General features: G+C 46.9%; 2 protein-coding genes across 2 annotated transcripts; both read left to right on the forward strand.

The window, feature by feature from the left end:
* Window positions 1–7,942: 7,942 nt before the first annotated feature.
* LOC139833782 (uncharacterized) lies at window positions 7,943–13,217 on the forward strand. The gene is made up of 5 exons (XM_071824126.1): window positions 7,943–8,057; window positions 8,139–8,237; window positions 8,309–8,398; window positions 8,477–8,757; window positions 12,911–13,217. The coding sequence occupies exons 2-5, from the start codon at window positions 8,178–8,180 to the stop codon at window positions 13,215–13,217; spliced, it is 738 nt and encodes a 245-aa protein (XP_071680227.1). The 5' UTR covers window positions 7,943–8,057; window positions 8,139–8,177.
* Window positions 13,111–19,716, forward strand: LOC127318947 (probable inactive receptor kinase At5g58300). The gene is made up of 3 exons (XM_051349282.2): window positions 13,111–13,494; window positions 16,189–17,554; window positions 18,790–19,716. The coding sequence occupies exons 2-3, from the start codon at window positions 16,255–16,257 to the stop codon at window positions 19,422–19,424; spliced, it is 1,935 nt and encodes a 644-aa protein (XP_051205242.1). The 5' UTR covers window positions 13,111–13,494; window positions 16,189–16,254; the 3' UTR covers window positions 19,425–19,716.
* Window positions 19,717–27,135: the final 7,419 nt, after the last annotated feature.

A 27,135-nucleotide genomic window follows, 5' to 3' on the forward strand; every position in this document is an offset into this window, starting at 1 on the left:
TCGAGCACGACGAGCCTCTGATGGACGCGTGGCAGGCAGAGTGGGGCTACCACGCGAGGCACCGCCGGCATGGAGCAGGCGATTTGCACAAAAATAACCCTTTTGTCAAACTATAGCACAGACTGACCCTCCGGCGAAACTATTTCACGGATCTAACCCTTTTGTGTGGCGCCCCCCCCACGGGCGCCACACATGCCCATGTGGCGCCCCTGGCGCCACACATCCATCCGACGTGGCCCGTCGACGCCGAGCCGGTGACCCCGATCCGACGTGGCGGCGGGAGAGTGGCGCCGCTCGCCGGCGCCACACTTTGAAAGTGTGGCGCCCGTGGCAAGGGCGCCACACATTCACTTAAGTTTTGGCCGCGCGCGCCCGCCCAGCCCGACCAGTTCTTTCTTTCTCCCTCTCTTCTTCTTCTCTCACAGGGAGGCGCCCGGTTTTCTCTCTCCCCCTCTCTCCTCCCCACCAAATCCACCACCAAATCGTCAGATCTGTCCGTGGAGATCGTTCCCAACTCGTTGCTTGAGGTAATCTCCTCCGTTTCCCCTCTTTTCATCCATTGATTTTGTGTATTTGCTCCAATGTATATGTGAAACCCTAGATGTGGATTTGGTTGATTTGAGGGTGGAGATGGATTTGGTTGGATGTTAGGGTTGTTGAAGTAGAAGAAATGGTAGTGTGCTAGTTTGTATGGGTAGATTATGTTGATTATGGTAACTAATGAACACATGTGTGTATGTGTTCCCATTATGCTAGGGGGATGGAAAGAATTGTTCATGTTCATCATGTGGAGAAGGATGCTTTCTTGAAGGGAAACATAGAGCCGGACCCGGAAGAGGTTGACTTGGTGTTTGACCTTAGCCCTAGCTTTGCGGAGGTGGTAGCACAAGTTAGGGTTGAGTTGAATTGGAATGAGCCAAATGATGGTGTTGAGCTAGAGGGAAGGCATAATGTGGGGTTTGGAATGCACACCCGTTGGAAGATAATGCGTATCAACTCCGAGCAACGTTGGTCCATTTACAAGGAGACGGTGGCCGGGTCACAAGATAAGGCTTTGGAGTTGTTTGCAACCAAGACGGTTGAGGCTCGTATCGAGCTTGACCTTAACCGGCCCTCCTCCCCCGTTCGAGAGAGGACTCCTCCACCCATGAGCCAAGAAGAGGCCACCCAATCTCCCATTGTCCAATCTCCCATTGCCCAACAACCTCCGTTGGATAATGAGTATGATGAGCATGACGATGGTGATGATGGTTTCGAGATGAATTGCAACAATATCGGTGATTTGGATAAATATTGGACGCAAGAGGAGATGGACCACTCCATTCCTTATTCCCGATGCTATGCGTCGGACTCGGATGATGATGGACCCGAAGAGGAGGTTGACGAGGATGGCTTCACGGCTAAGGAAGCCGAAAGAGCCGAGATCTTCAAGAAGGTAACCGGACGGGATATCCGGGTACCATTGTTCCGTGATGTTAGTCTTGCGGATGGAGCCGTGGTTGATGGTGGCAAAAGTTTTCTTCTTGGAGCTAGGCCACAATCCAAGAGAGATGTGGATGGTAGGACGGCTATGATCTGTAAAGGGCTAACGTTTGATACATTCTTGGAATTGAAGATATGGTTGAAGGAGTTCTCCATTAAGCATCATCGCCCTTACATCGTTGTTCACTCGGACTTGAAGAAGCGGTACACGCTAAAATGTGTGGATAAAAGGTGCCCATGGGTTGTCCGTGCACGACCTTTCAAAAAAGGGCCTTGGCGGTAGTGCACACGGCAGGCGGTGTCGTCGAACACCTTGACGATCATCTCGCCGTCCCCCTCGTACAGGAAGGTGAGCTGGCAGCCGGGCTCGAGGTGGAGGTCACGGGCGAACTTGTCCCACCCCGTGTGCAGGTACATCTTGCCCTGCCCGTCGAACAGGACCTCCACGGACCAGCGGCAGAAGTTGCAGCTAGCCTCCCGTAGCTGCAAGTGCGCGCTCGTGGCCGTCGACGAACTCGGCGAACTTGTCCTGTAGCCGCTTGATGCCGAGTGGGTCGTTGTCGATGCGGAGGAGGAACTCGAAGCGGCGTTCCTCATGCGAAGACGAGGAGGATGCGGTGACGGTGACCGTGGGGCCCTTGTCGCTCCACCGCGGCGGCCCCTTCCCCGGCCCGGGGGCGCCAGACCGCGGCGGCCCCTTCCCCGTCCACCGGGACCGGCCATCCTACATGTTTACATTTTTGAACCATATTACGATCCATTCCACTAACAAATATGAGTTACTCCATCACAAATACTAGGCATACATGTGGGTTCATACACATACATACACATACATACATAGAGTTCATACACATACATGTGAAATTTCATATGTAGATTTCTACAAATCTATGGTTCAAACACATGCATACATGAGGCTACCATCTCCAACACAAACAATACAATATAGAGTGCACAAAAGAAAAAAAAACATGTGTAGGGTTCATGTCCAAATCTAGCCCGATCTATGAAATTAGTGGATGAATGGAGAAGATTTGAAGGAGATTACCTTGACAAATGGATGGGGAACGATCTCCACGGACAGATCTGGTGATTTGGTCGTGGATTTTGTGGGGGGAAAGGGGGGGAGAGAGAGGAACCGCCGGCCACCTTCTGTTCTTCACGGGAAGAAGAGAGGAGAAAGAAGATGGTCGGGCTGGGCGGGCGCGCGCGGCCAAAACTTAAGTGAATGTGTGGCGCCCTTGCCACGGGCGCCACACTTTCAAAGTGTGGCGCCGGCGAGAGCGGCGCCACTCCTGCTGCCACGTCGGATCGGGGTAACCAGCTCAGCGTCGACGGGCCACGTCGGATGGGTGTGTGGCGCCAGGGCCAGGGGCGCCACATGGGCATGTGTGGCGCCCGTGAGGAGGGCGCCACACAAAAGGGTTAGATCCGTGAAATAGTTTCGCTGGAGGGTCAGTCTGTGCTATAGTTTGACAAAAGGGTTATTTTTGTGCAAATCGCCCATGGAGCATACTCTGCTGCAAGTGGGCCACGAGGGCGGAACGTACGGGCGAGGGAGATGCCTGGTCCCGCGAGACCGGGCCGGACCCGGCACGGCAACTGCAGAGTGGCCACCGGGGGACGCGCGCCGCGCCGGACCGGACCGGACTACCGTGAACACCGGGGCAGAAAGAAGGCCCAGGAGCAGCACACAATTCTGTTCCTTCTGCACCACGGACAGAGTGTGGTCGCCCTCCGAATGCAACCCACCCCCAACCTGACAGCTCCTCATTTTTTTTTTGGCAATGAACCTGAGGGCATCTTCAGCGGGGCGATGTATTTCGGACGCTAAACAGACACGTCGACGTGCGTCCATTTACGTTGGGTCCGCTACGACGCATATTTTTTTTTCCATTTATAAAAGTCATAATTTACATTAATACAAAAAATAAAAAGACTTCTAAAAAGCCATAAAGGCATGCTAGAACCTAGCTAATGCCTACTGTTCATCGTCGGTGACGAGGTTAATGAACTCAGGCGTCGGCCATGGAAGCTGGTACGCCGGCGGTGGAGGAGGAAGGGCAGGTTGCGGCAACTGCGGCCAGGTCATCGCCTGCGCAAGAGGCTGTGGTGAAGATGGCCACGGATCCCAGGTCGGAGCAGAAGCCGACGCGCCATCGTTGGAACGCGTCGGCGTGGCCGGAGGAATCGCGGCCTCCCCTGCGCAAGCGTTGACTCACGGAGCTGGATTGCGAGCCCGTCCCACATAGCGAGCTCGTTGAGCTCGCCATTGCAATGGCCTCCTCCTCGGTAATTTCCGACGGCTGGGTCTCCGGATCCCACGCCGACGCCGTCGTCGTGGTTGTAGCCTCCACGCTCCGCCTGCTCGTCCGTGTCCTCGTCGTCGTTCTCCTCTTCTTCCGCAGCGATCTCGCGGTCGAAGTAGTCGAGGTATCCAGCTCGGCGGCGCGCATTGAACTCCCACGTCCCGAACGAGATCCAGTTGTAGGAGTTGAACGTGTACGCCGGATCTTATCGGAGATCGGCCGGCAAGATCGCTCGGCGGCGGCGCACCTCGGCCCCGCGCTCTCAGCCCTCGCGCGGCACCGGGGGACCGGCACACGCCTGGAGTTGAGGTACTAGCCTCCTCCAGGCAAGTTTACGTCCGGACATGGCACCGGCCGGTTTTCCTCCGAAAGGCAGCGCGCGAACTCGATGTGGACGTGAGGACGCGCGGCTAGCGCGGTGGCTAGGCTTGGCAGTGGCCAGCCTGCCCGCCCGAGATCGATTCCCATGAGGGACGATTTTCTGGTGTCTCACCGGGGCTCTGCCCCAGAATAAAATCCCCTCCACACATATGTGCCACAACTACTAGCTCCTAGGGACACCCAAATTGTGTGTGCTGTGTGTATAGTTCTAGAGTCTAGCTTGTGCACTAGCGGTGTGCGTGTGTGTGGTGTGAGTGTGGTGTTGAGTTAGTGCATAAGTTCAGATGCTACAGCTGTAACACAGATCGAGGGGTCTCAAAAAAAAAAAAAAACTCGATGTGGATGTACCGCCCGACTCGCGGCTTCTTGTTAGACCTCGAGCCGCTAGGCTCGTGGTCGTTCTTGGTAGATGTGCGTTGACAAAGCGAGTCAATTAATTTGGATCTCCATCTTTTATTTGCCCACCCCACTTATTTAACTGATTGTGATGTTGTTGTTGGTTCTTGTAAACTCACCGTTGGGACTTTATTAATTTAATGTTAGGTTCTTCTCAAACCTTCTATCTAAAAAAAAAATCTTTGTGGGACCACAAGAAACTCAAAAAGCCCATAGGGCCTCGAAGAGCAAATTCTCTAACATTTCAAATCTCATGAGAAACTTCAAACTCAATAAAATATTTTTCTTAAAAACACCGTAATCTAGAGTGTAGCCCCCCCCCCCCCCTATCTATGGCGGGCCACCGTGAAAAGTAGAGAGACGTCCGGTAGTTTTTTTTCCGAAAATTTCAAATTACAATGGTTTGCTAAAATCCTAACAGGAACTGTGGTATTTTTTTGCAATTTGCTTGACGGTTTCCTTGAAGCCGTATATTGGACTGCCGGTGATCTCCTTCGAGTCGTCGACCGGGACATGCATACTTGCAAATGCACATGATTTTTCCCCGTCAGTTCGGTTCCCGTGGGACCTACCATACCATACGCCTCCTCTGTCCTCTCCGGGCGAACGCAGGTCACGATGGCGACCGCATGTGCAGAACACATCACTCCTGCTCGTGCACCGCCGTGCCGCGCGCTGCCATCGACCAGATCACCATAGCCGGGCGATTTGCACAAAAATAACCCAAAAGTGAAAGAAAAGCACAGAATGACCCTCCGGCGAAACTATTTCACCAATCTAACCCTTTTGTGTGGCGCCCCTCCCACGGGTGCCACACATGCCCATGTGGCTCCCCTCTTGCCGGCGCCACTGACCCAGCCGACGTGGCCCCCTCGCCGCTGAGCTGGTGCGCCCATCCGACGTGGCAGCATGTGTCGGCGCCACACATGCACTTGGAATTGCCCAAACATACTGTGAGACAAATCCTCTGGGACTTAGCCGTTTTGCGAGGCTCGATGTGTGGCGCCGATGCCACGGGCGCCACACTAGCATGTGTGGCGCCGATGCCACGGGCGCCACACATCCACTTAAGTGTGGCGCCCGCGCCCGCGCCCGCGCCCAGCCCGACCCAGCCAGTTCTTCTCTGTTTCCTCTCTTCTCCCTGGAAACCGCCGCCGCCGCCCGACTCCCCTTCGTCCCCCCCACCAAATCGACCAAGCAATCGTCAGATCAGGCTGGCCAAGTCCTTCCTCCTCCATTCCTCAAGGTATTCCCCTTCGATTCCCTCTGATTCGTCCACTATTGTTGGTGGATTTGGTAGATTTGGATATGAACCATTGATTTGGATATGAACCATTGATTTGGATATGAACCATTGATTTGGATATGAACCATTGATTTGGATACGAACCATTGATTTGGTGGAACTCCAGATATGTACCATTGATATGTTGGTGCGAGATTTTGGTGGATTTAGATATGAACCATTGATATGTTGTTCTTGACTATATTATGAAATTTTACATGTATGTGTTGAAATGGCTATGTATGTGTTGAAATGGATATGTAAGTGTTGAATGTGTATGTGTAGGAACCCTAGATATGTTAGTTGATTTGGATATGAACCCTAGATTTGGATATGTTGGTGGATTTGGATATGAACCCTAGATTTGGCTATGTAGATATAAAATGGTTATGTATGTGTTCAAATTCTATGTATGTATGTATTGAAATGTCTATTATTTGTGATGGAATAACTCATATTTTGGCTCATAATATGTTGATATAGAATGGCTCATAATATGTTGTATGTGTTGCTCATACATGTAGGATGGTGTGGCTTCTTGATGAAGAGTACGACAGGTTGCACCGGGCTGTTCATATGACGGAGAAGGGAACGGATCTTCAACCTTTGAAGATTCGTTACCATGGCACATCGGATATACCGTATGACGAGAGGTACACGGAGTTCATCCGGCCTACCGGTCTTCTCCCGTTCATATCCCTTGTAAGCCGTGGGGGGCCACTCATGAACCCCTCGGCACTCACCGCCCTTGTCGACCGGTGGAGGCCGGAGACTCACACCTTCCACTTAAGGGCCGGCGAGATGGCCCCTACTCTCCAGGATGTTTCCATGATCCTTGGACTACCTATTCAGGGCGAGCCGCTGTGTATGAACACAGCTTCTGATGGGTGGCGCGAGCAGATGCAGGTGCTTATTGGCATGGCTCCTCCGTCGCCAACGTAACCAAAGAAGAGAGCTCCCGCCGCGCGTCTTTCGAATGGATCAGGGACTAACTTTGGAGAATGCCCGGAAGAGGCCGACGAGGACACTCGGAGGACGTACGCCCGCGTGTACTTATGGTACATGATTTCGAGGACTCTCTTTCCCGACGGTGGGGGAAGGCGGCCCATTGGTGTTGGCTGAAGGCGCTAACGGTGTTGGATAACCGTTGGAGTTGGGGAACAGCGGCACTTGCCTACCTCTACCGGCAGGTGATGATTTGCTCTATGTACTATTTTCCTATAGTAGTGTGCTAGACAGAGTACTAACCAAATGTCTTACGTGCGCAGTTGGACGAAGCTTGTCGCAGAACTGGGAGCAGGACTGGGAGCGGCGGTATTGGTGGATGCATGCTCCTACTTTCCGTATGGAGCTGGGACCGCCTATCAGTTGGGCGGTCTAGGGTACTCAACGAGAGGCCATGGCCTCATTACCCTCACTTTCCTGATCGGGAGCCCACTTGGGCATACCTTTGGGACAATGTCTCGGAGATGTCGGGCGATCCAAAGATCATGTACATGCAGTACACTGCGGAGTTGGACACTCTTACCGCTGAGCAGGTAACCGATCACTCTTTTGCAATCCTAGTTTTCATTGATTCTACTGGCATGTTCTAAATTCTGAGATGTTTGTATGCTGCAGGTGGAATGGGAGCCATATGGTAGCTACTACCGTATTGGCGCGTCGATGACTGACCTCAACCACAAGTGCACGGAGGAGGCGCGGTTCTGGCGTATGCGCTGCCCACTCATATGCATGTGGCTTGTTGAACACCACCAGCCGCAAAGAGTGATGAGACAGTTTGGGCTATATTAGGAGTGCCCACCAGTGTGGCAAGACACGGACAAGGCGCTTCATAGGTAAACTTCTGGAATCATGCGATGGAAGATTCTTGATAGAAGAGGTACAAACTAACTTGTTGATTCTTGCAGGCTTGATAGGCAGCGGCAGAGGAAGATCACAAATTGGCCAGTCCATCATAGCGGCCACATCGCAGCGTTCCAACAGTGTTTGGCAGCGGCACGGAATGCTGGCCCTGAGCAGATTGTGCCTCACGACTTCGCCGCTTTCAACAACTACCTCGAGTGGTTCCATGAGAACACGCGTATCCTGAGGAGATCTTGGACGACCCCATCCAGTTCGATGAGGTTGGGCAAAGCCAGCACGACAGCTTTGCTCGCAGAGGGAGATCGACTTCTATTGCTTCCGAGCTGAACTTCGTGGTATTTTATTCTCTCACTAAGTAGTACATCATCTACATTGCCATGTGAAAGCTTCAATTGTGTATGCTATATTTGTCACAGCGGAAGGAGATCGAAAAAACAGCTGAGGAGTGCGAGGTTATGTGGGAGCAGAGCGGGAGAGATGACAAGCCTGTCCGACCGTTGCGGTATTTCATTAAGGTATGTTCACCAACTTTGAATGTACGATACTATGATGTGGTGGATTTGTAATCATGAACGGGATGACGCAGAACACTGCACGAAAGATGCGGCGGTTAGCCAGCTTGCTAGGTTGCCGGGAAGCCGAAATCGCTACATCTTCCTCTTCAGAAGAGCGGGAGGTATGGACTATTTTGTTGCTGTCAAACATGTTCTTACTAATTTCAACTTTGTAATCTCATGTGTTCGTGTTTGTGAAGATTCCTGAGGACGAGCTAATTCTGAGTCAAGGCATACTTCCAAAGCGTACCTCCAAGCAAGCCGCACGGTCAGCTTACCAGTTGAAGCCAAGGGGCAAGGGTCCAAACCGGTACACTCCGGAAGATTATGTCAGCCGAGGAAAGAAGGTTGTCACCGAGGAGGATGAGGGGCCACGGCGGAGATCAGATATGTCGAGGATGAGGAACGACGAGCCGTTCTCTTCAGAGGAGGAGGAGGAGGATGAGGAGGAGCAGGAGCAGCAGGAGCAGCAGCAGGAGCAGCAGGAGCAGCCACGGCAGCGGACGAAGAGGATGGCCGTCCGGAAGCAGCCCGCGAGGACGGCACGTCGAGGACGCTACTAGGATGTGCCCACGTGTTGTTGTGAACTCTATATTCATAAGTATCGATTTGTGAACCCTATATCATGTCGAACCATGGTCTGTAATGCTACTTGTTGTTTGAATCTACGTGCTCCAATGTGACCTATGAAGTGTAATATGTGTATGTCATGAAATTGCTACTTGTTGTGTCCAATGTTGTACTCGTAACTGTTGGAGTTTGGTAGGATTTTTCATGTTTTTAACACAAGTCAATGTGTGGCGCCCTTCCAACTGGCGCCACAAGTGCTTGTGTGGCGCCCGTGGCATCGGCGCCACACATGCCAACTTATATCAAACATTGGGTCGAAAACATCCAGGGGCTCCGGACGATAAGTCCTTAGCCGTTTTCGCAAGTGGATGTGTGGCGCCCGTGGCATCGGCGCCACACATGCTAGTGTGGCGCCCGTGGCATCGGCGCCACACATCGAGCCTCGCAAAACGGCTAAGTCCCAGAGGATTTGTCTCACAGTATGTTTGGGCAATTCCAAGTGCATGTGTGGCGCCGTTGGGAGGGGCGCCACACATGCTGCCACGTCGGATGGGCGCACCAGCTCAGCGGCGAGGGGGCCACGTCGGCTGGGTCAGTGGCGCCGGCAGGAGGGGAGCCACATGGGCATGTGTGGCGCCCGTGTGGGGGGCGCCACACAAAAGGGTTAGATTGGTGAAATAGTTTCGCCGGAGGGTCATTCTGTGCTTTTCTTTCACTTTTGGGTTATTTTTGTGCAAATCGCCCATAGCCGATCCATCCCCAGCAAGCAAGCAAGCAAGCTTTGCGTTGCAACCACTCTGAACCCAGCCAGCACATGCGCGTGGGTCGCCATTAGCAAAGCACACCAAAGCTAAAGGCCAAGACAAAAGCCACAGCTACATTGGATCATGCATGTATCTTTTGTTTATCTCTCTCTCCCTTTGGCCTTTGATCTTTCCCCTTTGTACGTACGTAGTACGCGCATCACCCCGGCCCCGGTTCACGTACTCCGGGAAGGTAGGTAGATTGGTACGCGAGGCGCCCACGCAAAAAGCTAAGCCAGCGGTGACAAGAACTGAATCGGCAAAAGAGGCCGATCGGTCGATGGATCGGCGTGATGGCGTCCATGTGCTGATCGCCCGATTTGCCGCCGGCGTAAATGATCGCTGGCGTCGCTGCTTGCACATATATATCAGCTCCATGTTGTAATTGCCAAGCCTCTCGATTTAGGTCGCCGTACTGGCACGGATCATTATTGGCGCATGATCCATGGACCTTTCTACCCATGGAGCGGGGGAGTACTGCCGTCGGAGTTGAGCCCCTCAATTACGCCGTATATACCCTTCTTAAAGAATAACGATTACGTATTCAATTGAGTTGCCTGTCTGTTGGGACAGACTAACTGATTAGACTAGCCCTAGGTAAGTCACCGTGGGTTAACTACTTTGCGAATATAAGAGATTATCTCAACTCTCAAGGAGGAAGCGGACTTTGCACGCCCATAGACCAAACAAATTATAGTAATTTTAAAAAGTCAAAAAAAAAAACTTCCTAGAAACCAAGGATGATTATACTCGTAAAAATATGTTTGGAAACGAAATAATTCCCATGGTCTTCACGGCAAAAAATACAAAATTATGACGAATATAAAGTGAATAGTACCTGGTTATGGGGCGTTTTGAGTTTTTTTTTACCCAGGGTACAATAAAAATAATTTTCTAGGGAAATATTTTGTTTCAAGTACAATATCTGATAATCTTTGATTCCCAAAAAGTTTGAAACTTTTTTAACTTTTTTTAATATATTATTTTATTTTCCAAGTATAGGGGTGTGTGGCATCCAAGAGCCAATATGTATTTCCCCTCTCAAGGAGTACTAAGAAGGGTGCTAACGGAAATGGGACCCCCCATGTAATAAGAAGCTAAAAAATGGAGCACATGTCTTTGAAATCCAACGATCGTGATACCAATAAAAATGGAAAACAAAAGAGCCAAAGTAATGAGAAAATGACTTGTCACCGTGAAGCTAAATGGCAGCATACCATGACAGTTACGAAATAACAAAAAAGTAAAAGCGACTGAAATACGAGGGGAAAAACTGTGTTTGACATTTCCGAATAGACTACCTATTCGTTCGTTTACCAGGTTCATACCCAACGGAATCTTCAAAATCAATGCATTCCAAAGGGAAGACTCCGTGATGAGTTGCTTCCAAGTTCATGTCCTCGATGCGTGACAGGATGAAGCTGAATATAGCCCAATCACCGGCGGGGGTTGGAGGACGGGCGCGGTAATATGCGTTGGCGGTCGTGGGAGTGGTTAATTAGGCTCTTCGAAACACCCTAGAGGGCTGGGTTTCCGCGACTTTGTCATCTTCGACCAAGCGATGATGTTGAGCAAGCAATGCGTGGTTGGTCACCCAACCTTCATCTCTATGAGCAAGAGCGCTGGAAACAGTGATATTTCCTGGACACAAATTTTTCTATCTACTGCAAACCGAGATCCTCATCATTTACGTGGAGGTCTGTTCTTTCTGTACATGAGCTTTGTTATAAACGCGACAGTCAAATGAACAAACAGTGAACAAAACACACGCAGGGCACACACGATTTTAACGTGGAAAAACCCTCTACAACAGAAAGAAAAAAAACACGGGCGCCATTCAGCAAACCTTCACTATATCGGGAGTGCTTACACAACGCCGTGAGTGTCCAATGAGGAGGTCAACGCTAATCGACGGCTTACCAAATGTATTATGGATGGACATAACGATCCCTACCACCAGGGGAGGGGGGGGGGGGGGCACTTGCCCCCCCTCTTCCGAGACATTACTATAGGGCACACCATATGGGCTTAACGGCCCAAGCCTCCCAGCACAAAGTCTTGCTCCACTCGTCAGAAATTAACCCCCTTTTATATAAATTTGGATCGGAACAAATCAAACTCCTCAAAATCTTCCCGACTGATCGAAAGATGGGATGTGGAGTTGTTCCCCGGGATCACAGTGGAAACCCCATTCTGTTGTGTAGCTAAGGGACAACGGGTTTTCCTTCTGAGCTCGAGCTCGACCACGCGAGCACTGACGATTTCAAAAGAACACTTTTTATGAAGATTTCATTGGTCTCTGATTCTATTGCTGGGGTCATAAATAAGTAAGTGAGATGAGAACTCCAACGGTGGTTTTGAGTCATGTTCGTTTAAGTTCTGGGGTAGGAATTCAAGTGTTGTAAAACATAAAATTGGCTCGATCCGCTAAGCCCTCGGTTTGTTGTTGTTGGTGTTATCCTGGAGTAAGAACTTTTTAACAAGTAGTACAACCTCCACTTCAAGGAATAAGGCGCCTTCGTTTTACGAGCTTTTTTGTTTGTCCAAGAATTATTTCAAATAGATACAAATTCCATATAATCATGGAGTATGAAATTAGTATCATTAAACAGTTCTACTCAATACGAATTGAACGATACTAATTCCCTATAATATAATCAAGATTTTGTTGCTCAATTTATATGGTCAAAGTTCATCTTAAAATACGTGCGTGTGTGCTTATTTCTTGGAACGGACGTAGTATCTTTCGATCGATCAATAAAGTGCCACGTTACGTTCTCCGAAAACGAAATCATGCATTCCAGAGAGAATGTGGTCTGCTGTCTTCCATATTGGCAGACCATCGAATGTTTTGCGTGGTCAGCCGAGGATGAACTATATTATAAATAAACTAAAACACCAGCCGTATAGCAACTTCTGCACATACTGTATTACATCAAGTTTTATCAGCCCATTGTTCACCTTGCGCACATTGGCAGATGGATGAATAGTCAATGCACCACTTCATTAATCAAGTATATACTACTATAATAACAGTAGCTGTACGAGTGCAGTACTACAGTAGTAGTACTAAGATAATTACAACTTGCCCCGTAAAAAAAGTTGTAATGGTCCAATAGTTAGAGGACAAAGTACAACTGGCGTGAGCAGTTACCACGAGAAGCTCCACACGATAACGCCAAAGATGCAGGTACTGTACGTGGTAATGTTTTGTTTTAGCACACACAAAAAATATAACCAATGCTCTGGCCCACTGGTCAGAGGCTTCGCAATTCGCCCACCACACCACGGGCCACGCTGTGGACATCCGTCCGGGCCCACCGTCTCGCCCACGCAGGGCAGGGCACGTTCAGGGGCAGATCCGTCATTTTGGTCCCCTAAAACCCGCCTCGCGGGCACGGCGTCAGGTCGGACCACGGCGCGCACTTGTCTTAAATGCACGCCCAGTTTCGCACACAGCCGCGCAACGCACCGCACCGCACACTCCTCCCGCGAGACGCCAGCACAGGCACAGCCGCGCTGCAGTGACAGAAGGGAGGCGGCCGGAGAGCTCGGGGTCCGCCGGTAGCGGGAGGTGGTGGCGGCGGAATGCGGGCCGGCGTTCCTCGGTGCCGGGCCGCGTGATTCGGCGTTCTTGGCCCTAGCCGCCGGCGGGCGGGACCGTAGAGGCGCCTTGGAAGGGGAAGCGGTTGGTCGATTCGCGCGGCCGCCAGGGAGGCCGGAATTCTCTTCCCCCACGCTGGCCGGGAGTTCTCTTCTTGCTCGCGGGGAGGGAGCATGGCGCGGGCGGAGCTCGGCTCTGGCTGCAGCAAGGCTGGGATGTGGGGCGGATTTTCTTTCCCGAGGTATGGAAATTTCGTGCTCGAGTACAATGCAGTTCGTTCCTCTCGTTTCTGTTGCTGTCAATCGCACTCGCACGCACGGTTTCGTGAAATACTATGGCTGGTCGGTCTCTTTCTGCGCACTTATTGTTGTTCTTAAAATGAAAATAAAATAATACAGTATAATGTACGGAGTATGTGCATCAGAAGTGTTTACTGGAGGAGTTAAACGCCCTCCATTGTATTACTGAGGCCATTTAGCTTCAGTTTCTAGATTCCATAATCTTTACCCCTTTTCACTGACCATTGCCGCACCTGTACCTGTAAACCTGGAGCTAGCTGCGAAATAGGCAGCAGACCAGGCATGTGGCTGCAAGCAGCAAATTTACCTGTACAATCTCCAATCTTGGTGCTCTAGCCTCTAGGGGAACATGAAAGCGTGGACTCTTACAAATTGCGATCTCACTGTTGCGAGAAAAGTACCGCACTGCATTTTTTTTTATAGATTTTACAGGGTACCGCACTGCATTTCTACTGCCGCAAACTGTTGTATTTGTATGTAGTGCGCAGAGAGCGATAGCTCTCGCCGTGCACATTTGTCCCATGGCGTGAAGCCTGAGATGCCCTGGTCTATCATTCTGCCAGGGTGTGTCATATGTGCCGTGCTGCCCATGATCACATACATCCACTAAACGAGCACAGAGCCCCCACGACGATGCCCTCCAAACACCATCATAGGAGTATTTTTCTTCCTCTCGTCGTCCCCTTGGTGTCTTGCATCTGAGACCACCTGCTTTACGCGCTGGATGGACTCTTTGGTTTGGTGCTACCGCTTTTTTATTCATTCAAAGCGCTTGGTCCTTCTGAAGACAACCCCATTACTCGCAGTAATGGAGCCTTCGTGTTAGTAGGTCCTCTGCGTTGTTGTTGCTTTTGTGCATGTTACATTACACCAGCGCGAAGGATCTCACGAAGTAATGTGCTGTGCTGTGCTTTTCCTTTATCAATCGGAAGTCCTATTGGAACGCCGCCTTGTCGCTATCCTCGTGTCCTTTATTTTCCTGTTATGTCCAAAGCGGCCTTGTTTAGGCGTTAAGGAAACTGAGGTGTCCTCTGCGGGAAAAAGGCTAAAGTGTGCTGATACTGCTTTATCAAAAGATATGCGTGTTTCGTTTTGTGTAGCACATGACCACACCGGCCCCATCTCGAATTTTTTTTTGTCAAGATAAACCTGCAATGATGAATTTGGAGAGTGGGGGTTTAAATTGGTTTAGTCTAAAGAGAAGACAAGAATGGCATTCGTTGGGATGTTCCTTTGCAAGGGGAGGTTGGTGTGTAGCGGTTGAGAAACCTGATGGCCACCTGAACGTATCGACCAGTCGTAGCACTTTGTCATTTTCTTATGAATTATAGTATCTTTTACTCCAATAATGATTTTTTTCGATAAAGGATGCTTTATTACTTCAAGAAGCAATTACATCCAGCCTCTGCATAACCAGGATGCACACAGCCGTTTGTTGTCTCAAGAGTCCAGAGTTACAAAAATAAAAAGGCGAAATACATATCGGAGTGATGAATCATATGACGCCTAAGATGTGGGAGGAGCTACTATCCGTAGACTATGCTGCCACCCATGTAGGGAAAAAGTATCCCTCGCCGTATCCTCCAACCGTGTACAGACCTCCGTAAATAGGTCTCGGTTCTCCACACGCTGAAGAGGTAACCACGAACGGAGAATACCTGTGCATCTGTAGATGACTTGCAACAAAGAGCAATTTTTGTCATTAAAGATCTTGTCATTTCTACATAGCCAGAGCGCCCAGATAACTGCTAGCGCCCCCATCCTTAGAAGCATTTTAAACCTTGAGTTAATACCATGAAGCCAATTGCCAAAGACATTAGCGACACTAGTCGGCGGTTAGATGTCACTAACGAGGATCAGTTATGATGCAAAGTGTCTAAAGCTGTTGGTATTTCAAATGCTGATAGATATGTAGGTTCCTCGGATCTTAAAAGCTGTTGGTATTGCTGAATAAAGCTGCACTTTTACTGTTTGCGTAGGGGGTAATCTCCTTGTTATTAGAAGCCGGGGCCAATAGCATAACACACCTTGTGTCAGATCCTGTTGATCTCACAATGTACTTCTTTGTAGCCATCAAAATTTCTATTCTCTGGCAGGACCAGGAACCTGATATTACATTTTCCAAAACCACCTTGTATTGCAAACACCAGTGAAAATGCTTCTTGTAAGCCGTTAATGGATGATAGCATTTTTCTTTCATCCATAGCCCTCTTACTTACATATACACCATAGCCTAGAGTTGTCCCTCAAAGACCATCTTGCAATAGGCGGTGTAGTTGAGTGCCATCGTAGTCCTTCAGTAGTATGAACTTACAAAATTTAGAAAGCTTGGCTTGGTACAGCAGTTTTACATTATTGGTCCTTCATAAAGGCATTTCGATGACAGAAGGAAAGAGTATTTCTCTTCTCTTAGCCTTTTCTCAAGGTCTGTCAAGAAATTAGTTTAGTTGGTTGCTTAATCGCAAAGCAACTATATCTAGATTACAAAAACTCATGTGCTTCATCAGCTCAGTTTTATGTCCGAAATTTCTTGCACTTAGCGTATGTTTTTCCACTTATACCTGTATATAATTCTGACTCTGGATGTTATGAACTACTCCCACTTACTCTTGACTTGGTTTCCCTTTTTTGTGCAGGAGTGAAGCATTGATGACCCTCAGATTATAATTCTGGTTCTCCTTGTTCTTCTAGCCATCCTAACAATGCAACATCTTGTGCTCATAGCTTTTCTTTCGGCTTCACTGTTCTTTCCGCACCCTCCTTGTGCCAATGGTGCTGATCTGAACTCCGACAAACAAGCCCTTCTTGCGTTTGCGGCATCTCTGCCTCATGCAAGAAAGATCAACTGGACCCTCACAACCCAGGTCTGCAGATCTTGGGTTGGGGTTACATGCACACCAGATGGGAAACGTGTGCGTATGCTGCGACTACCTGCTATAGGACTATTTGGTCCTATGCCCTCGAACATACTTGGCAAGCTTGATGCCTTGGAGGTGTTGAGCCTTCGATCTAATCGTCTTACTGTTGGCCTCCCCCCTGATGTACCATCCATTCCTTCTCTGCACTCTCTTTACCTTCAGCACAATAACTTGTCAGGAATAATACCGACTTCCCTGTCTTCAAATCTAGCATTCCTCGACCTGTCGTACAACTCATTTGTTGGTGAAATCCCATTGCAAGTGCAAAATATCACTCAACTTACTGGGTTGTCTCTCCAGAACAACTCTCTTTCTGGGCCCATCCCTGATCTTCACCTCCCCAATCTGAAATATTTGAATTTGAGCAACAATAACTTTAGCGGGGCCATACCGCTTTCTCTGCAGAAGTTTCCAGCCAATTCTTTCTTGGGGAATGCTTTTCTATGTGGGTTTCCCTTGGAACCATGTCCAGGAAGCGCACCTTCTCCTTCTCCAAATACACCATTTCCCCAGGACAGCAAGAAAGACTTTTGGAGAAGGCTTTGGAGAAAGCATCACACTGCTATCATAATCGCAATAATTGCTGGAGGAGGGGTATTGCTGTTAATTTTGATTATCATACTCTTGATATGCATCTTCAAGAGGAAGAAAGACGGGGAGCTTGGCACAGCTGCATCTTCATCCAAAGGGAAGGGTGTTGTGGGTGGAAGGGGAGAAAAATCCAAGCAAGAATACAGCAGTGGTGTTCAAGAAGCAGAGAGGAACAAATTAGTTTTCTTTGAGGGCTGTTCATATAATTTTGACTTGGAGGATCTGTTGAGGGCTTCAGCTGAAGTCCTTGGAAAAGGAAGTCACGGTACGACCTACAAAGCCGTTCTTGAGGATGGCACAACAGTGGTTGTGAAGAGACTAAAGGAAGTGGTGGCAGGAAAGAAGGAATTCGAACAGCAAATGGAGATAATTGATAGGCTTGGCCAGCACCACCAGGGTGTTGTTCCCTTGCGTGCTTTCTATTACTCCAAGGACGAGAAGCTCTTGGTTTATGACTATGTTCCACCGGGTAGCCTTTCAGCTGCTTTGCATGGTATGCTCTTTATTCCAAGTCTTCTATTTGAACCACTAAGCATTTCATTTCCCCTCCCCCCCCCCCCCCGGAACACTAAGCATTTCATTACCAGTATGAAAGTTGTGTTCAGCCTTGAGTTTGTTTGTTTAAGTTGAAGATATAGCTGATCCTAGCGGTGAATATAGATGATTAAATACCACATGAGCAAGAACAAAATATTCAAAGAAAAAATAGCGGTGCTTCAACACTTCCATAGATGACCAGTACATGTTGGCTTTAAATATATAGTACTCTGAGATCGATCCTGAACAAGTAGAAATCTGCAGTCTGCGCAATATAATCTAGTCCCTCCGATCCATAATAAGTGTCCGGGATTTAGTACAAACTGGAAACAAAAAAATATACACCAAAATTGTGCAATTGACTCTGACACGGTGAACAGTGTGGTTGCCTTTATGTTAATCTCTTTCCAAATCTTGAACTGAGTGATGAAGACAATTACTTAGTTATATGAAATCACGAGTTGGTTATTCTGAATTAGATAGCTAAAAGATGTGTACAACATTGCAACTATAAGTTCCTTATGCACTACTTTTCGACCCTTGGCTGTTATCGTGCTGAAGGAAAATGGAAGATGGATTAAGGCAGTGCAAGCTGATGATGTCAACAAGTTCCCTCGCTGATTTATTGGTTTATTTTAGGTTTTCTACTTCTTTTCTGGATTTTTGAGAATATTCTGAGGGAATTACTTTTTTTCTTTTTCGAAATGGGGTGTGCCCCGGCCTCTGCATCGGTTGATGCACACAGCCTTTTACAAGGGAATTACTTTTGTAGTTCTCTAGCTATAATTCTTAGTCTGTTGAGCTACTGTCGTTCTCTGTGTGTTGAAATGCGTGGAAAAGAATTGGTGGTGTTTTTTAAGGCCTTGGCTTTTAGAGGAATCAAGAATATATCAGTTGGCAAGGAGGCACTGGTGTGCCTTAACGCACGAACAAACACACACCACCACACGTACACATGATTTGTACCCTGGTGGCCTGGTGGGTGAAGTTATATGCCCCACAATTCTACATCCCAGCAATAGGTGGTTCTCGTAGTTTATACCATTTCCATGGTCTTCTTTTCTTCCTTTCCACCCGCATATAGTTAATTTGGCATCTTGATGTACCACCGTGCGCTATTTTCAGTTATGTACATATGTATTAAAACGTAATTACATGATCACAGACTTACCGTTGGTTGTAAATACACAGGGAATAAATCTGCTGGAAGAGCACCACTGGACTGGGAGACAAGAGTAAGGATATCTCTTGGCGCCGCACGTGCGATCGCTCATCTTCACACCGAAGGAGGAGTCAAGTTCATCCACGGCAACATCAAGTCAAACAACATCCTTCTCTCGCAGGAGCTCAGTGCCTGCGTCTCCGACTTTGGCCTCGCGCAGCTCATGGCCACCCCTCACGTTCATCCACGGCTGATCGGATACCGTGCACCGGAGGTCCTCGAGGGCAAGAAACCAACGCAGAAATCCGATGTCTACAGCTTTGGCGTGCTGCTACTCGAGATGCTGACAGGAAAAGCCCCCCTCAGATCCCCCGGACGTGATGACTCCATCGAGCACCTCCCAAGGTGGGTTCAGTCTGTGGTCCGGGAAGAATGGACCTCGGAGGTCTTCGACGTCGACCTGCTGAGGCACTCGAACACCGAGGACGAGATGGTGCAGCTGCTCCAGGTCGCAATGGCGTGCGTCGCCATTCCTCCTGACCAGCGGCCTCGGATGGAGGATGTGGTGAGGAGGATCGAGGAGATCCGGAGCTCCGGCTCCGGGACAACAACTAGAACCTCTCCTGAAGACAAGCCGAGGGAGGAACACATCCAAATCACTTGAGGCAAAATAGGTCTGATACTGACAGCGTCTCTCATGCTGCAAATTGAGTTCATAGTTTCATTTGTTTACTGAATCTTCTCCGGGTGTTTCTAATCATTCTTTCAGTAAATTTATTTTCCCTTAGTTCCATCATCTCAGATTCTCAGTAGCCCAGCTGATCATCGTAGGGTGTTGTGGTGACTGTTTAGTGTATGATTGATGCTGATTCACTGAATGGGCATCATGGCCTGTCACTTGCATGTGACTGAGATTTTCTCAAACTATATATGCTTGCCCTGGTATTGGTCTGTTCTGTTATTTGTTTTTTTTCTTATTAATATGATGGTGTTTAGACAAGAAAAAAAGAATAGCTGGTGACAGTTGCTGCTGATTGCTGATTTTGCAAATCAAGTCAAGTTGGATGCTGCTGCCTTTCTTGACGAAGTTAGTTTCCTGAAGGGAACTGACCAAGACGTCCACATCTTGGCTGACCCTCTCAACGGATTCCATACGGGTCAAACAGTAGCGTTGCATGTACGAAGACTTGCCGGGTCAGAGCAAAGAAAAGCTGACCTAACCTAACGATAGCAAAATTTTAGGACAGAATATCGCTGTCCAAGTTGCATACCTGCCAGCCTACCTTGTTTCAGATTGATGAAGAGAATGGAAGTTGCACGTAAAGGAAGTGTTCTTTGTCTGATCTACACTCCAGAATGCACATATACTATTCCGCTCGGAGGTCGATCGGACCTAACCTATAACTGCCTACAGTGAAAGGCAAAAAATCCTCTCAAAAGATCGGGCAGTCCTAAGCTTTTCCACCTCAATGGCCATCATGTTTTTAGCCATAGCCACCTTCTTGGCTTGTATCCCCACCAAGCTCACGAAGCATTCATATTTATTTTGCACCTTCAACTCCCCTCTCTTCCCACTCTAACACATTCTTCATATCTTTATGCTCATCATTTTGGTCAAGGATTCTTGCAACAAGCTTGATGATGTCGCATGAATTGTGGCCTATATCGATAAGTTTGTAGCCTAGCGAAATTTGAACTTGGCACCCAGTAAATTTGTTGAATTGATCTTGGATTTAGCCCACTTATGTGAAAGTAAGCTATCTTTCCATTCACATGTAATTTGGTAGGGCGGTGGCACTTCTAGTCATGGAATTTCACCCATATCCCATCTCTAGAGAGAAAATGTTGAGTTTGGTTGAGCACAGAACAAGATCACGTTCTAGCAAAAAAAAAAATCTGCTAGTTACTTGTGGAGATTTGGAATCTCGTAAATGGTTAGGCGACATTTGTTTGAGCATCCAATGTGCTCAATGCTTCGTGAAGCTTGAACCAATGCAGCGCGTGCATAGCCTCTCCAAACAAAGACGTAGATCTAGCTAGGCCAACAACTTGAACTGTGGGAATCAAACTGGTGTCTTCGCTCCCTCTCTTTAGAATTCATTTTTGTTCATGTTCATCTGCTATACTTGCTTGCTTTATCTACATGAACTGTTATGGAAGCTTAAGTTAATATTGTTATGTTTATCTGTTTTCTGAAGCTTGAAATTTGCTCTATTTATCTTTGGATATATTTTTTCGCTTCATAATCTTGAACTGTGGGAATCAAACTACTCAGTAATTTACTTGAAGCATTTGTTTATTCCTTTAAATTGAGAATACTTTATAAAATCCTATCCATCCGTGTCTACTCGTGGCAACTCAATCTTTCAATTGGTATAAGAGCCTAGCTATTGATTTGGTTTAACTCTATTGATTTCGTTCCAAGTTGAGAAAGTTTCCACGTAAAAAGGATTGGTGTACCGGTGTGTTGGTTGCTTGTTGTTGCCTATGTGCGGAGAGCCCATAGAACTTGTCCTACCTCCCTATAGAAATCAGCTACCTGTGTGCTGAGAGGACCCATGACTTGTCCTCGGCTGGGGAAGAATATGTTTCTCCATATATGTTTTATGCATATGTTTCCTTATGTGATTGAGCAACGATGTGTGGAGTTAGTGCATTAGTGGTGCTGATGTTTACATATTATTCCACTATGTATTTTCATATCACGTTTGAGTGTGCTAATTCCGAACATAGCCAACGGTACTTAAAGGATTCTAGTGAAAGAACCTGCTACTAGTGTGGTGAAGATGGACACTACATCACCAATTGTCCCCAAAACAACGAGAAGAACAAGCTAGACGAACAAGGATGGCAACATCGAGAAGAGAGACAGAAGATACGATAGCAACACCGAGAAGAGAGAAAGAAGATACGATAGCAACAAGGATGATAAGAAAGACAAGAAGGAGAAGAAGGACATATACATGGCCCGTTCCTTCGTTGGACTATAATGGGACTCAAACTCCGATGAATCATCATCAAAATCCGAGTCGAGGTTCTCATCCTCGTAAAGGGATGATGGGAAGAACAAGATAAGCATAACCATTGCTATTGCTTTACCAAGCACCACAAGGTCAATGTTCGGCTCCTCCCGCTACGAAGAACAATCTTATGCGTGTCTAACGGCAAGACACTCTAAGAACAAAAGCGTAATCTCAATCTGCTGCTACAACGGTTGATATCGAGGGAGGGTGGTAGTATACGTTGTATATGGTTAGTTTTTTTGAAAGGGGTATATGGTTAGTTAAGTGCCTTCGTGTATCAAAGATTTGTATTATACCTAACCCCTTGTATGTTGATCTATATAATGAAAATGTAAACGCCGAGCCCTTGTCGCGTTGTGCTACCCACCCATCGATAGTTTCCATTTACGTTTCATCTACTACATGGTGGGTCGCATCCGAAAATGGCATGAAACGGATCGCGAAGGTGGTGGATATCAGTGGCGGAGCTATGTACAAATCAAGGGGGGGCACCGCCCCCCAACTTTTTGAGAATTACGGAAGGAATTTTTTTTACAAGGCTTAGAAGAGATTTTTTTAGCACTTTGCCCCCCAGATATAGATATTTTATGTCCCCCCCCCCCCCCCCCCATAATTCCTGGCAAGCTCCGCCACTAGTGGATATGTCGACGCGTGGACTTGCACTGTCCATGAGAATAGTTAATTTTACGCGCCAAACAAGTCTAGAGTTAAAATTGACCGGGAACGGTAAGTATTGTGTGCCAACTTCATGAGAGATTAAAATAGAAACATACTCTATGATTTTTTTTTCGCGAATAGAAAATATATACTCTACGAAGTACTCTTTATTTTTTTTTATGTTGCCTTTTTGTGCTCGAATCCTAGCTCTGCTATATAAACAACCTTGTTTGTGTAGCTGACATGAGTTGTTAACCGGCGCGAATATCACGATGCAAAGTGGACAGGCCGCCGGCCCCGTCCGTCCTGTCCGCTCCATCCGCCAAGATTAGTTGTGCAATTAGCTACGTCCGCGTCCGCTAATTCTGCTGGCCGTCGTTTCCGGCGGACATCCGCCAACATCCGTGGAGAAGAGGGGAGCTGCAGTTGAGCGCGTGTGCGTTGCTGGGTGGGGCTGTTCTTATGGATGGATCCGCCGCAGTAGAGACATTACACAACAAAGGTCTGCATTATACCATCACCACAAACAAAATGGTTCTCAGTTGGATTGCCAGACCTCCATCAAGCGATCAATATCAAAGTCTGGGAGCTAAGCTGAACAAGCTTAGTACACATAAAATCAGGCTAGCAGAATCAGACTCGGTTCTGGACGATACTCCGCACATTTAGTTACTGAATGCTGCCGGAAGATGATGGTTAACACTAGTTTGAACCTGGCAGACTAACGGATCTTTTCAGTGTTCTACTACTAGTTTCACAGTGCACAGGTGTATAGTTGACAGAAAAGCAAAATAGGAAGTAGCCAATATGAACCATAATGAAAAGCAAAGTTGACAGAAAATCATGACCATATACTATGTCTCCAGATGTGTGATGACGCGTAAAGCACACGCTCGTTGGGAATCCCAAGTGGAAGGTGTGATGCGTACAACAACAAGTTTTTCTCAGTAAGAAACCAAGGTTTATCGAACCAGTAGGAGTCAAGGGCCATGTGAAGGTCGTTGGTGACGGAGTGTAGTGCGGCGCAACACCAGAGATTCCGGCGCCAACGTGGAACCTGCACAACACAATCAAAATACTTTGCCCCAACGTAACAGTGAGGTTGTCAATCTCATCGGCTTGCTGTAAACAAAGGATTAAATGTATGATGTAGAAAATGATGTTTGTTAGCAAAAAACAGTAGAGAACAATGATTGCAGAAGATTGTATTCAGATGTAAAAGAATGGACCGGGGTCCACAGTTCACTAGTGGTGTCTCTCCAATAAGAAATAGCATGTTGGGTGAACAAATTACAGTTGGGCAATTGACAAATAAAGAGGGCATAACAATGCACATACATATCATGATGAGTAATATGAGATTTACTTAGGGCATTACGACAAAGTACATAGACCGCTATCCAGCATGCATCTATGCCTAAAAAGTCCACCTTCGGGTTAGCATCCGCACCCCTTCCAGTATTAAGTTGCAAACAACAGACAATTGCATTAAGTATGGTGCGTAATGTAATCAACACAAATATCCTTAGACAAAGCATTGATGTTTTATCCCTAGTGGCAACAGCACATCCACAACCTTAGAACTTTCTCACATCGTCCTGCATTCAATGGAGGCATGAACCCACTATCAAGCATAAATACTCCCTCTTGGAGTCACAAGTATCAACTTGGCCAGAGCCTCTACTAGCAACGGAGAGCATGCAATATCATACACAACACATATATGATAGATTGATAATCAACTTGACATAGTATTCCATATTCATCGGATCCCAACAAACACAACATGTAGCATTACAAATAGATGATCTTGATCATGATAGGCAGCTCACAAGATCTAACATGATAGCACAATTAGGAGAAGACAACCATCTAGCTACTGCTATGGACCCATAGTCCAAGGATGAACTACTCACACATCAGTCCGGAGGCGATCATGGTGATGTAGAGTCCTCCGGGAGATGATTCCCCTCTCCGGCAGGGTGCCGGAGGCGATCTTCTGAATCCCCCGAGATGGGATTGGTGGCGGCGTCTCTGGAACTTTTTCCGTATCGTGGCTCTCGGTAATAGGGTTTTCGCGAGGGAGAGTATAAGTAGGCGGAAGGGCAGAGTCGGAGGGCTGACGAGGGGCCCACACCACAGGCCGACGCGGGCCCCTCCTTGGCCGCGCCGCCCTGTGGTTGGGCCACCTCGTGGCCCCACTTCGTATCCTCTTCGGTCTTCTGGAAGCTCCGTGGAAAAATAAGACCCTGGGCGTTGATATCGTCTAATTCCGAGAATATTTCCTTTGTAGGATTTCTGAAACAAAAAACAGCACAAAACAGGAACTGGCTCTTCGGCATCTTGTCAATAGGTTAGTGCCGGAAAATGCATAATAATGACATAAAATGTGTATAAAATATGTGAGTATTGTCATAAAACTAGCATGGAACATAAGAAATTATAGATACGTTTGAGACGTATCAAGCATCCCCAAGCTTAGTTCCTACTCGCCCTCGAGTAGGTAAACGATAACAAGGATAATTTCTGAAGTGACATGCTATCATAATCTTGATCAATACTATTGTAAAGCATATGAGATGAATGAAATGATTCGAAGCAATGGTAAAGACAATGACTAAACAACTGAATCATATAGCAAAGACTTTTCATGAATAGTACTTTCAAGACAAGCATCAATAAGACTTGCATAGGAGTTAACTCATAAAGCAATAAATTCTTAGTAGAAAGTTTTGAAGCAACACAAAGGAAGATATAAGTTTCAGCAGTTGCTTTCAACTTCAACATGTATATCTCATGGATAATTATCAACACAAAGTAATATGATGAATGCAAATAAGCAAGTATGTAGGAATCAATCAACATAGTTGACACAAGTGTTTGCTTCTAAGATAGAAAGAAGTAGGTAAACTGACTCAACATAAAGTAAAAGAAAGGCCCTTCGCAGAGGGAAGCATGGATTACTATTTTTGTGCTAGAGCTTTTATTTTGAAAATATAGAAACAATTTTGTCAACGGTAGCAATAATTCATATGTGTTATGCATAAGACATCCTATAAGTTGCAAGCCTCATGCATAGAATACCAATAGTGCTCGCACCTTGTCCTAATTAGGTTGGATTTACATGGATTATCATTGCATAGCATATGTTTCAACCAAGTGTCACAAAGGGGTACCTCTATGCCGCCTGTACAAAGGTCCAAGGAGATAGATCGCATTTGATTTCTCGTTTTTGATACATCTCAACTTAGGACATCCATACCGGGACAACATAGAAAACCGATAATGGACTCCTCTTTAATGCATAATTAAGCATTCAACAACAGATAATATTCTCATAAGAGATTGAGGATTGATGTCCAAACTGAAACTTCCACCATGATACATGGCTTTGGTTAGCGGCCCAATGTTCTTCTCTAACAATATGCATACTCAAACCATTTGATCATGATAAATCACCCTTACTTCAGACAAGACGAACATGCATAGCAACTCACATGATATTCAACAAAGGTGTAATAGTTGATGGCGTCCCCAGAAACATGGTTACCGCTCAACAAGCAACTTATAAGAAATAAGATACATAAGCTACATATTCTTTACCGCAATAGTTTTTAAGGCTATTTTCCCATGAGCTATATATTGCAAAGAAAAGGAATGAAATTTTAAAGGTAGCACTCAAGTAATTGACTTTGGATTGGCAGAAAAATACCATGTAGTAGGTAGGTATGGTGGACACAAATGGCATAGTTTTTGGCTAAAGGATTTTGATGCAAGAGAAGTATTCCCTCTCAATACAAGGCTTGGGCTAGCAAGGTTGTTTGAGGCAAACACAAGAATGAACCGGTACAGCAAAACTTACATAAGAACATATTGCAAGCATTATAAGACTCTATACTGTCTTCCTTGTTGTTCAAACACCTCACCAGAAAATATCTAGACTTTAGAGAGACCAATCATGCAAATCAAATTTCAACAAGCTCTATGGTAGTTCTTCATTAATAGGTGCGAAGTACATGATGCAAGAGCTTAAACATGATCTATTTGAGCAAAACAATTGCCAAGTATCAAATTATTCAAGACATTATACCAATTACCACATGAAGCATTTTCTGTTTCCAACCAAATAGCAATGAACGAAGCAGTTTCAACCTTCGCCATGATCATTAAAAGTAAAGCTAAGAACACCAATGTTCATATGCAACAGCGGAGCGTGTCTCTCTCCCAAACAAAGAATGCTAGGATCCGATTTTATTAAAACACAAACAAAAAATAAAAACATACAGACGCTCCAAGTAAAGCACATAAGATGTGACGGAATAAAAATATAGTTTCACTAGAGGTGACCTGATAAGTTATCGATGAAGAAGGGGATGCCTTGGGCATCCCCAAGCTTAGATGCTTGAGTCTTCTTGAAATATGCAGGGATGAACCACGGGGGCATCCCCAAACTTAGATGCTTGAGTCTTCTTGAAATATGCAGGGATGAACCACGGGGGAATCCCCAAGCTTAGACTTTTCACTCTTCTTGATCATATTGTATCATCCTCCTCTCTTGATCCTTGAAAACTTTCTCCACACCAAACTCAAAACAAACTCATTAGAGGGTTAGTGCATAATCAAAAATTCACATATTCAGAGGTGACATAATCATTCTTAACACTTCTGGACATTGCACAAAGCTACTGAAAGTTA

This window comes from Lolium perenne, chromosome 1 (assembly GCF_019359855.2).
Source record: "Lolium perenne isolate Kyuss_39 chromosome 1, Kyuss_2.0, whole genome shotgun sequence".
Lineage (NCBI taxonomy): Eukaryota > Viridiplantae > Streptophyta > Magnoliopsida > Poales > Poaceae > Lolium > Lolium perenne.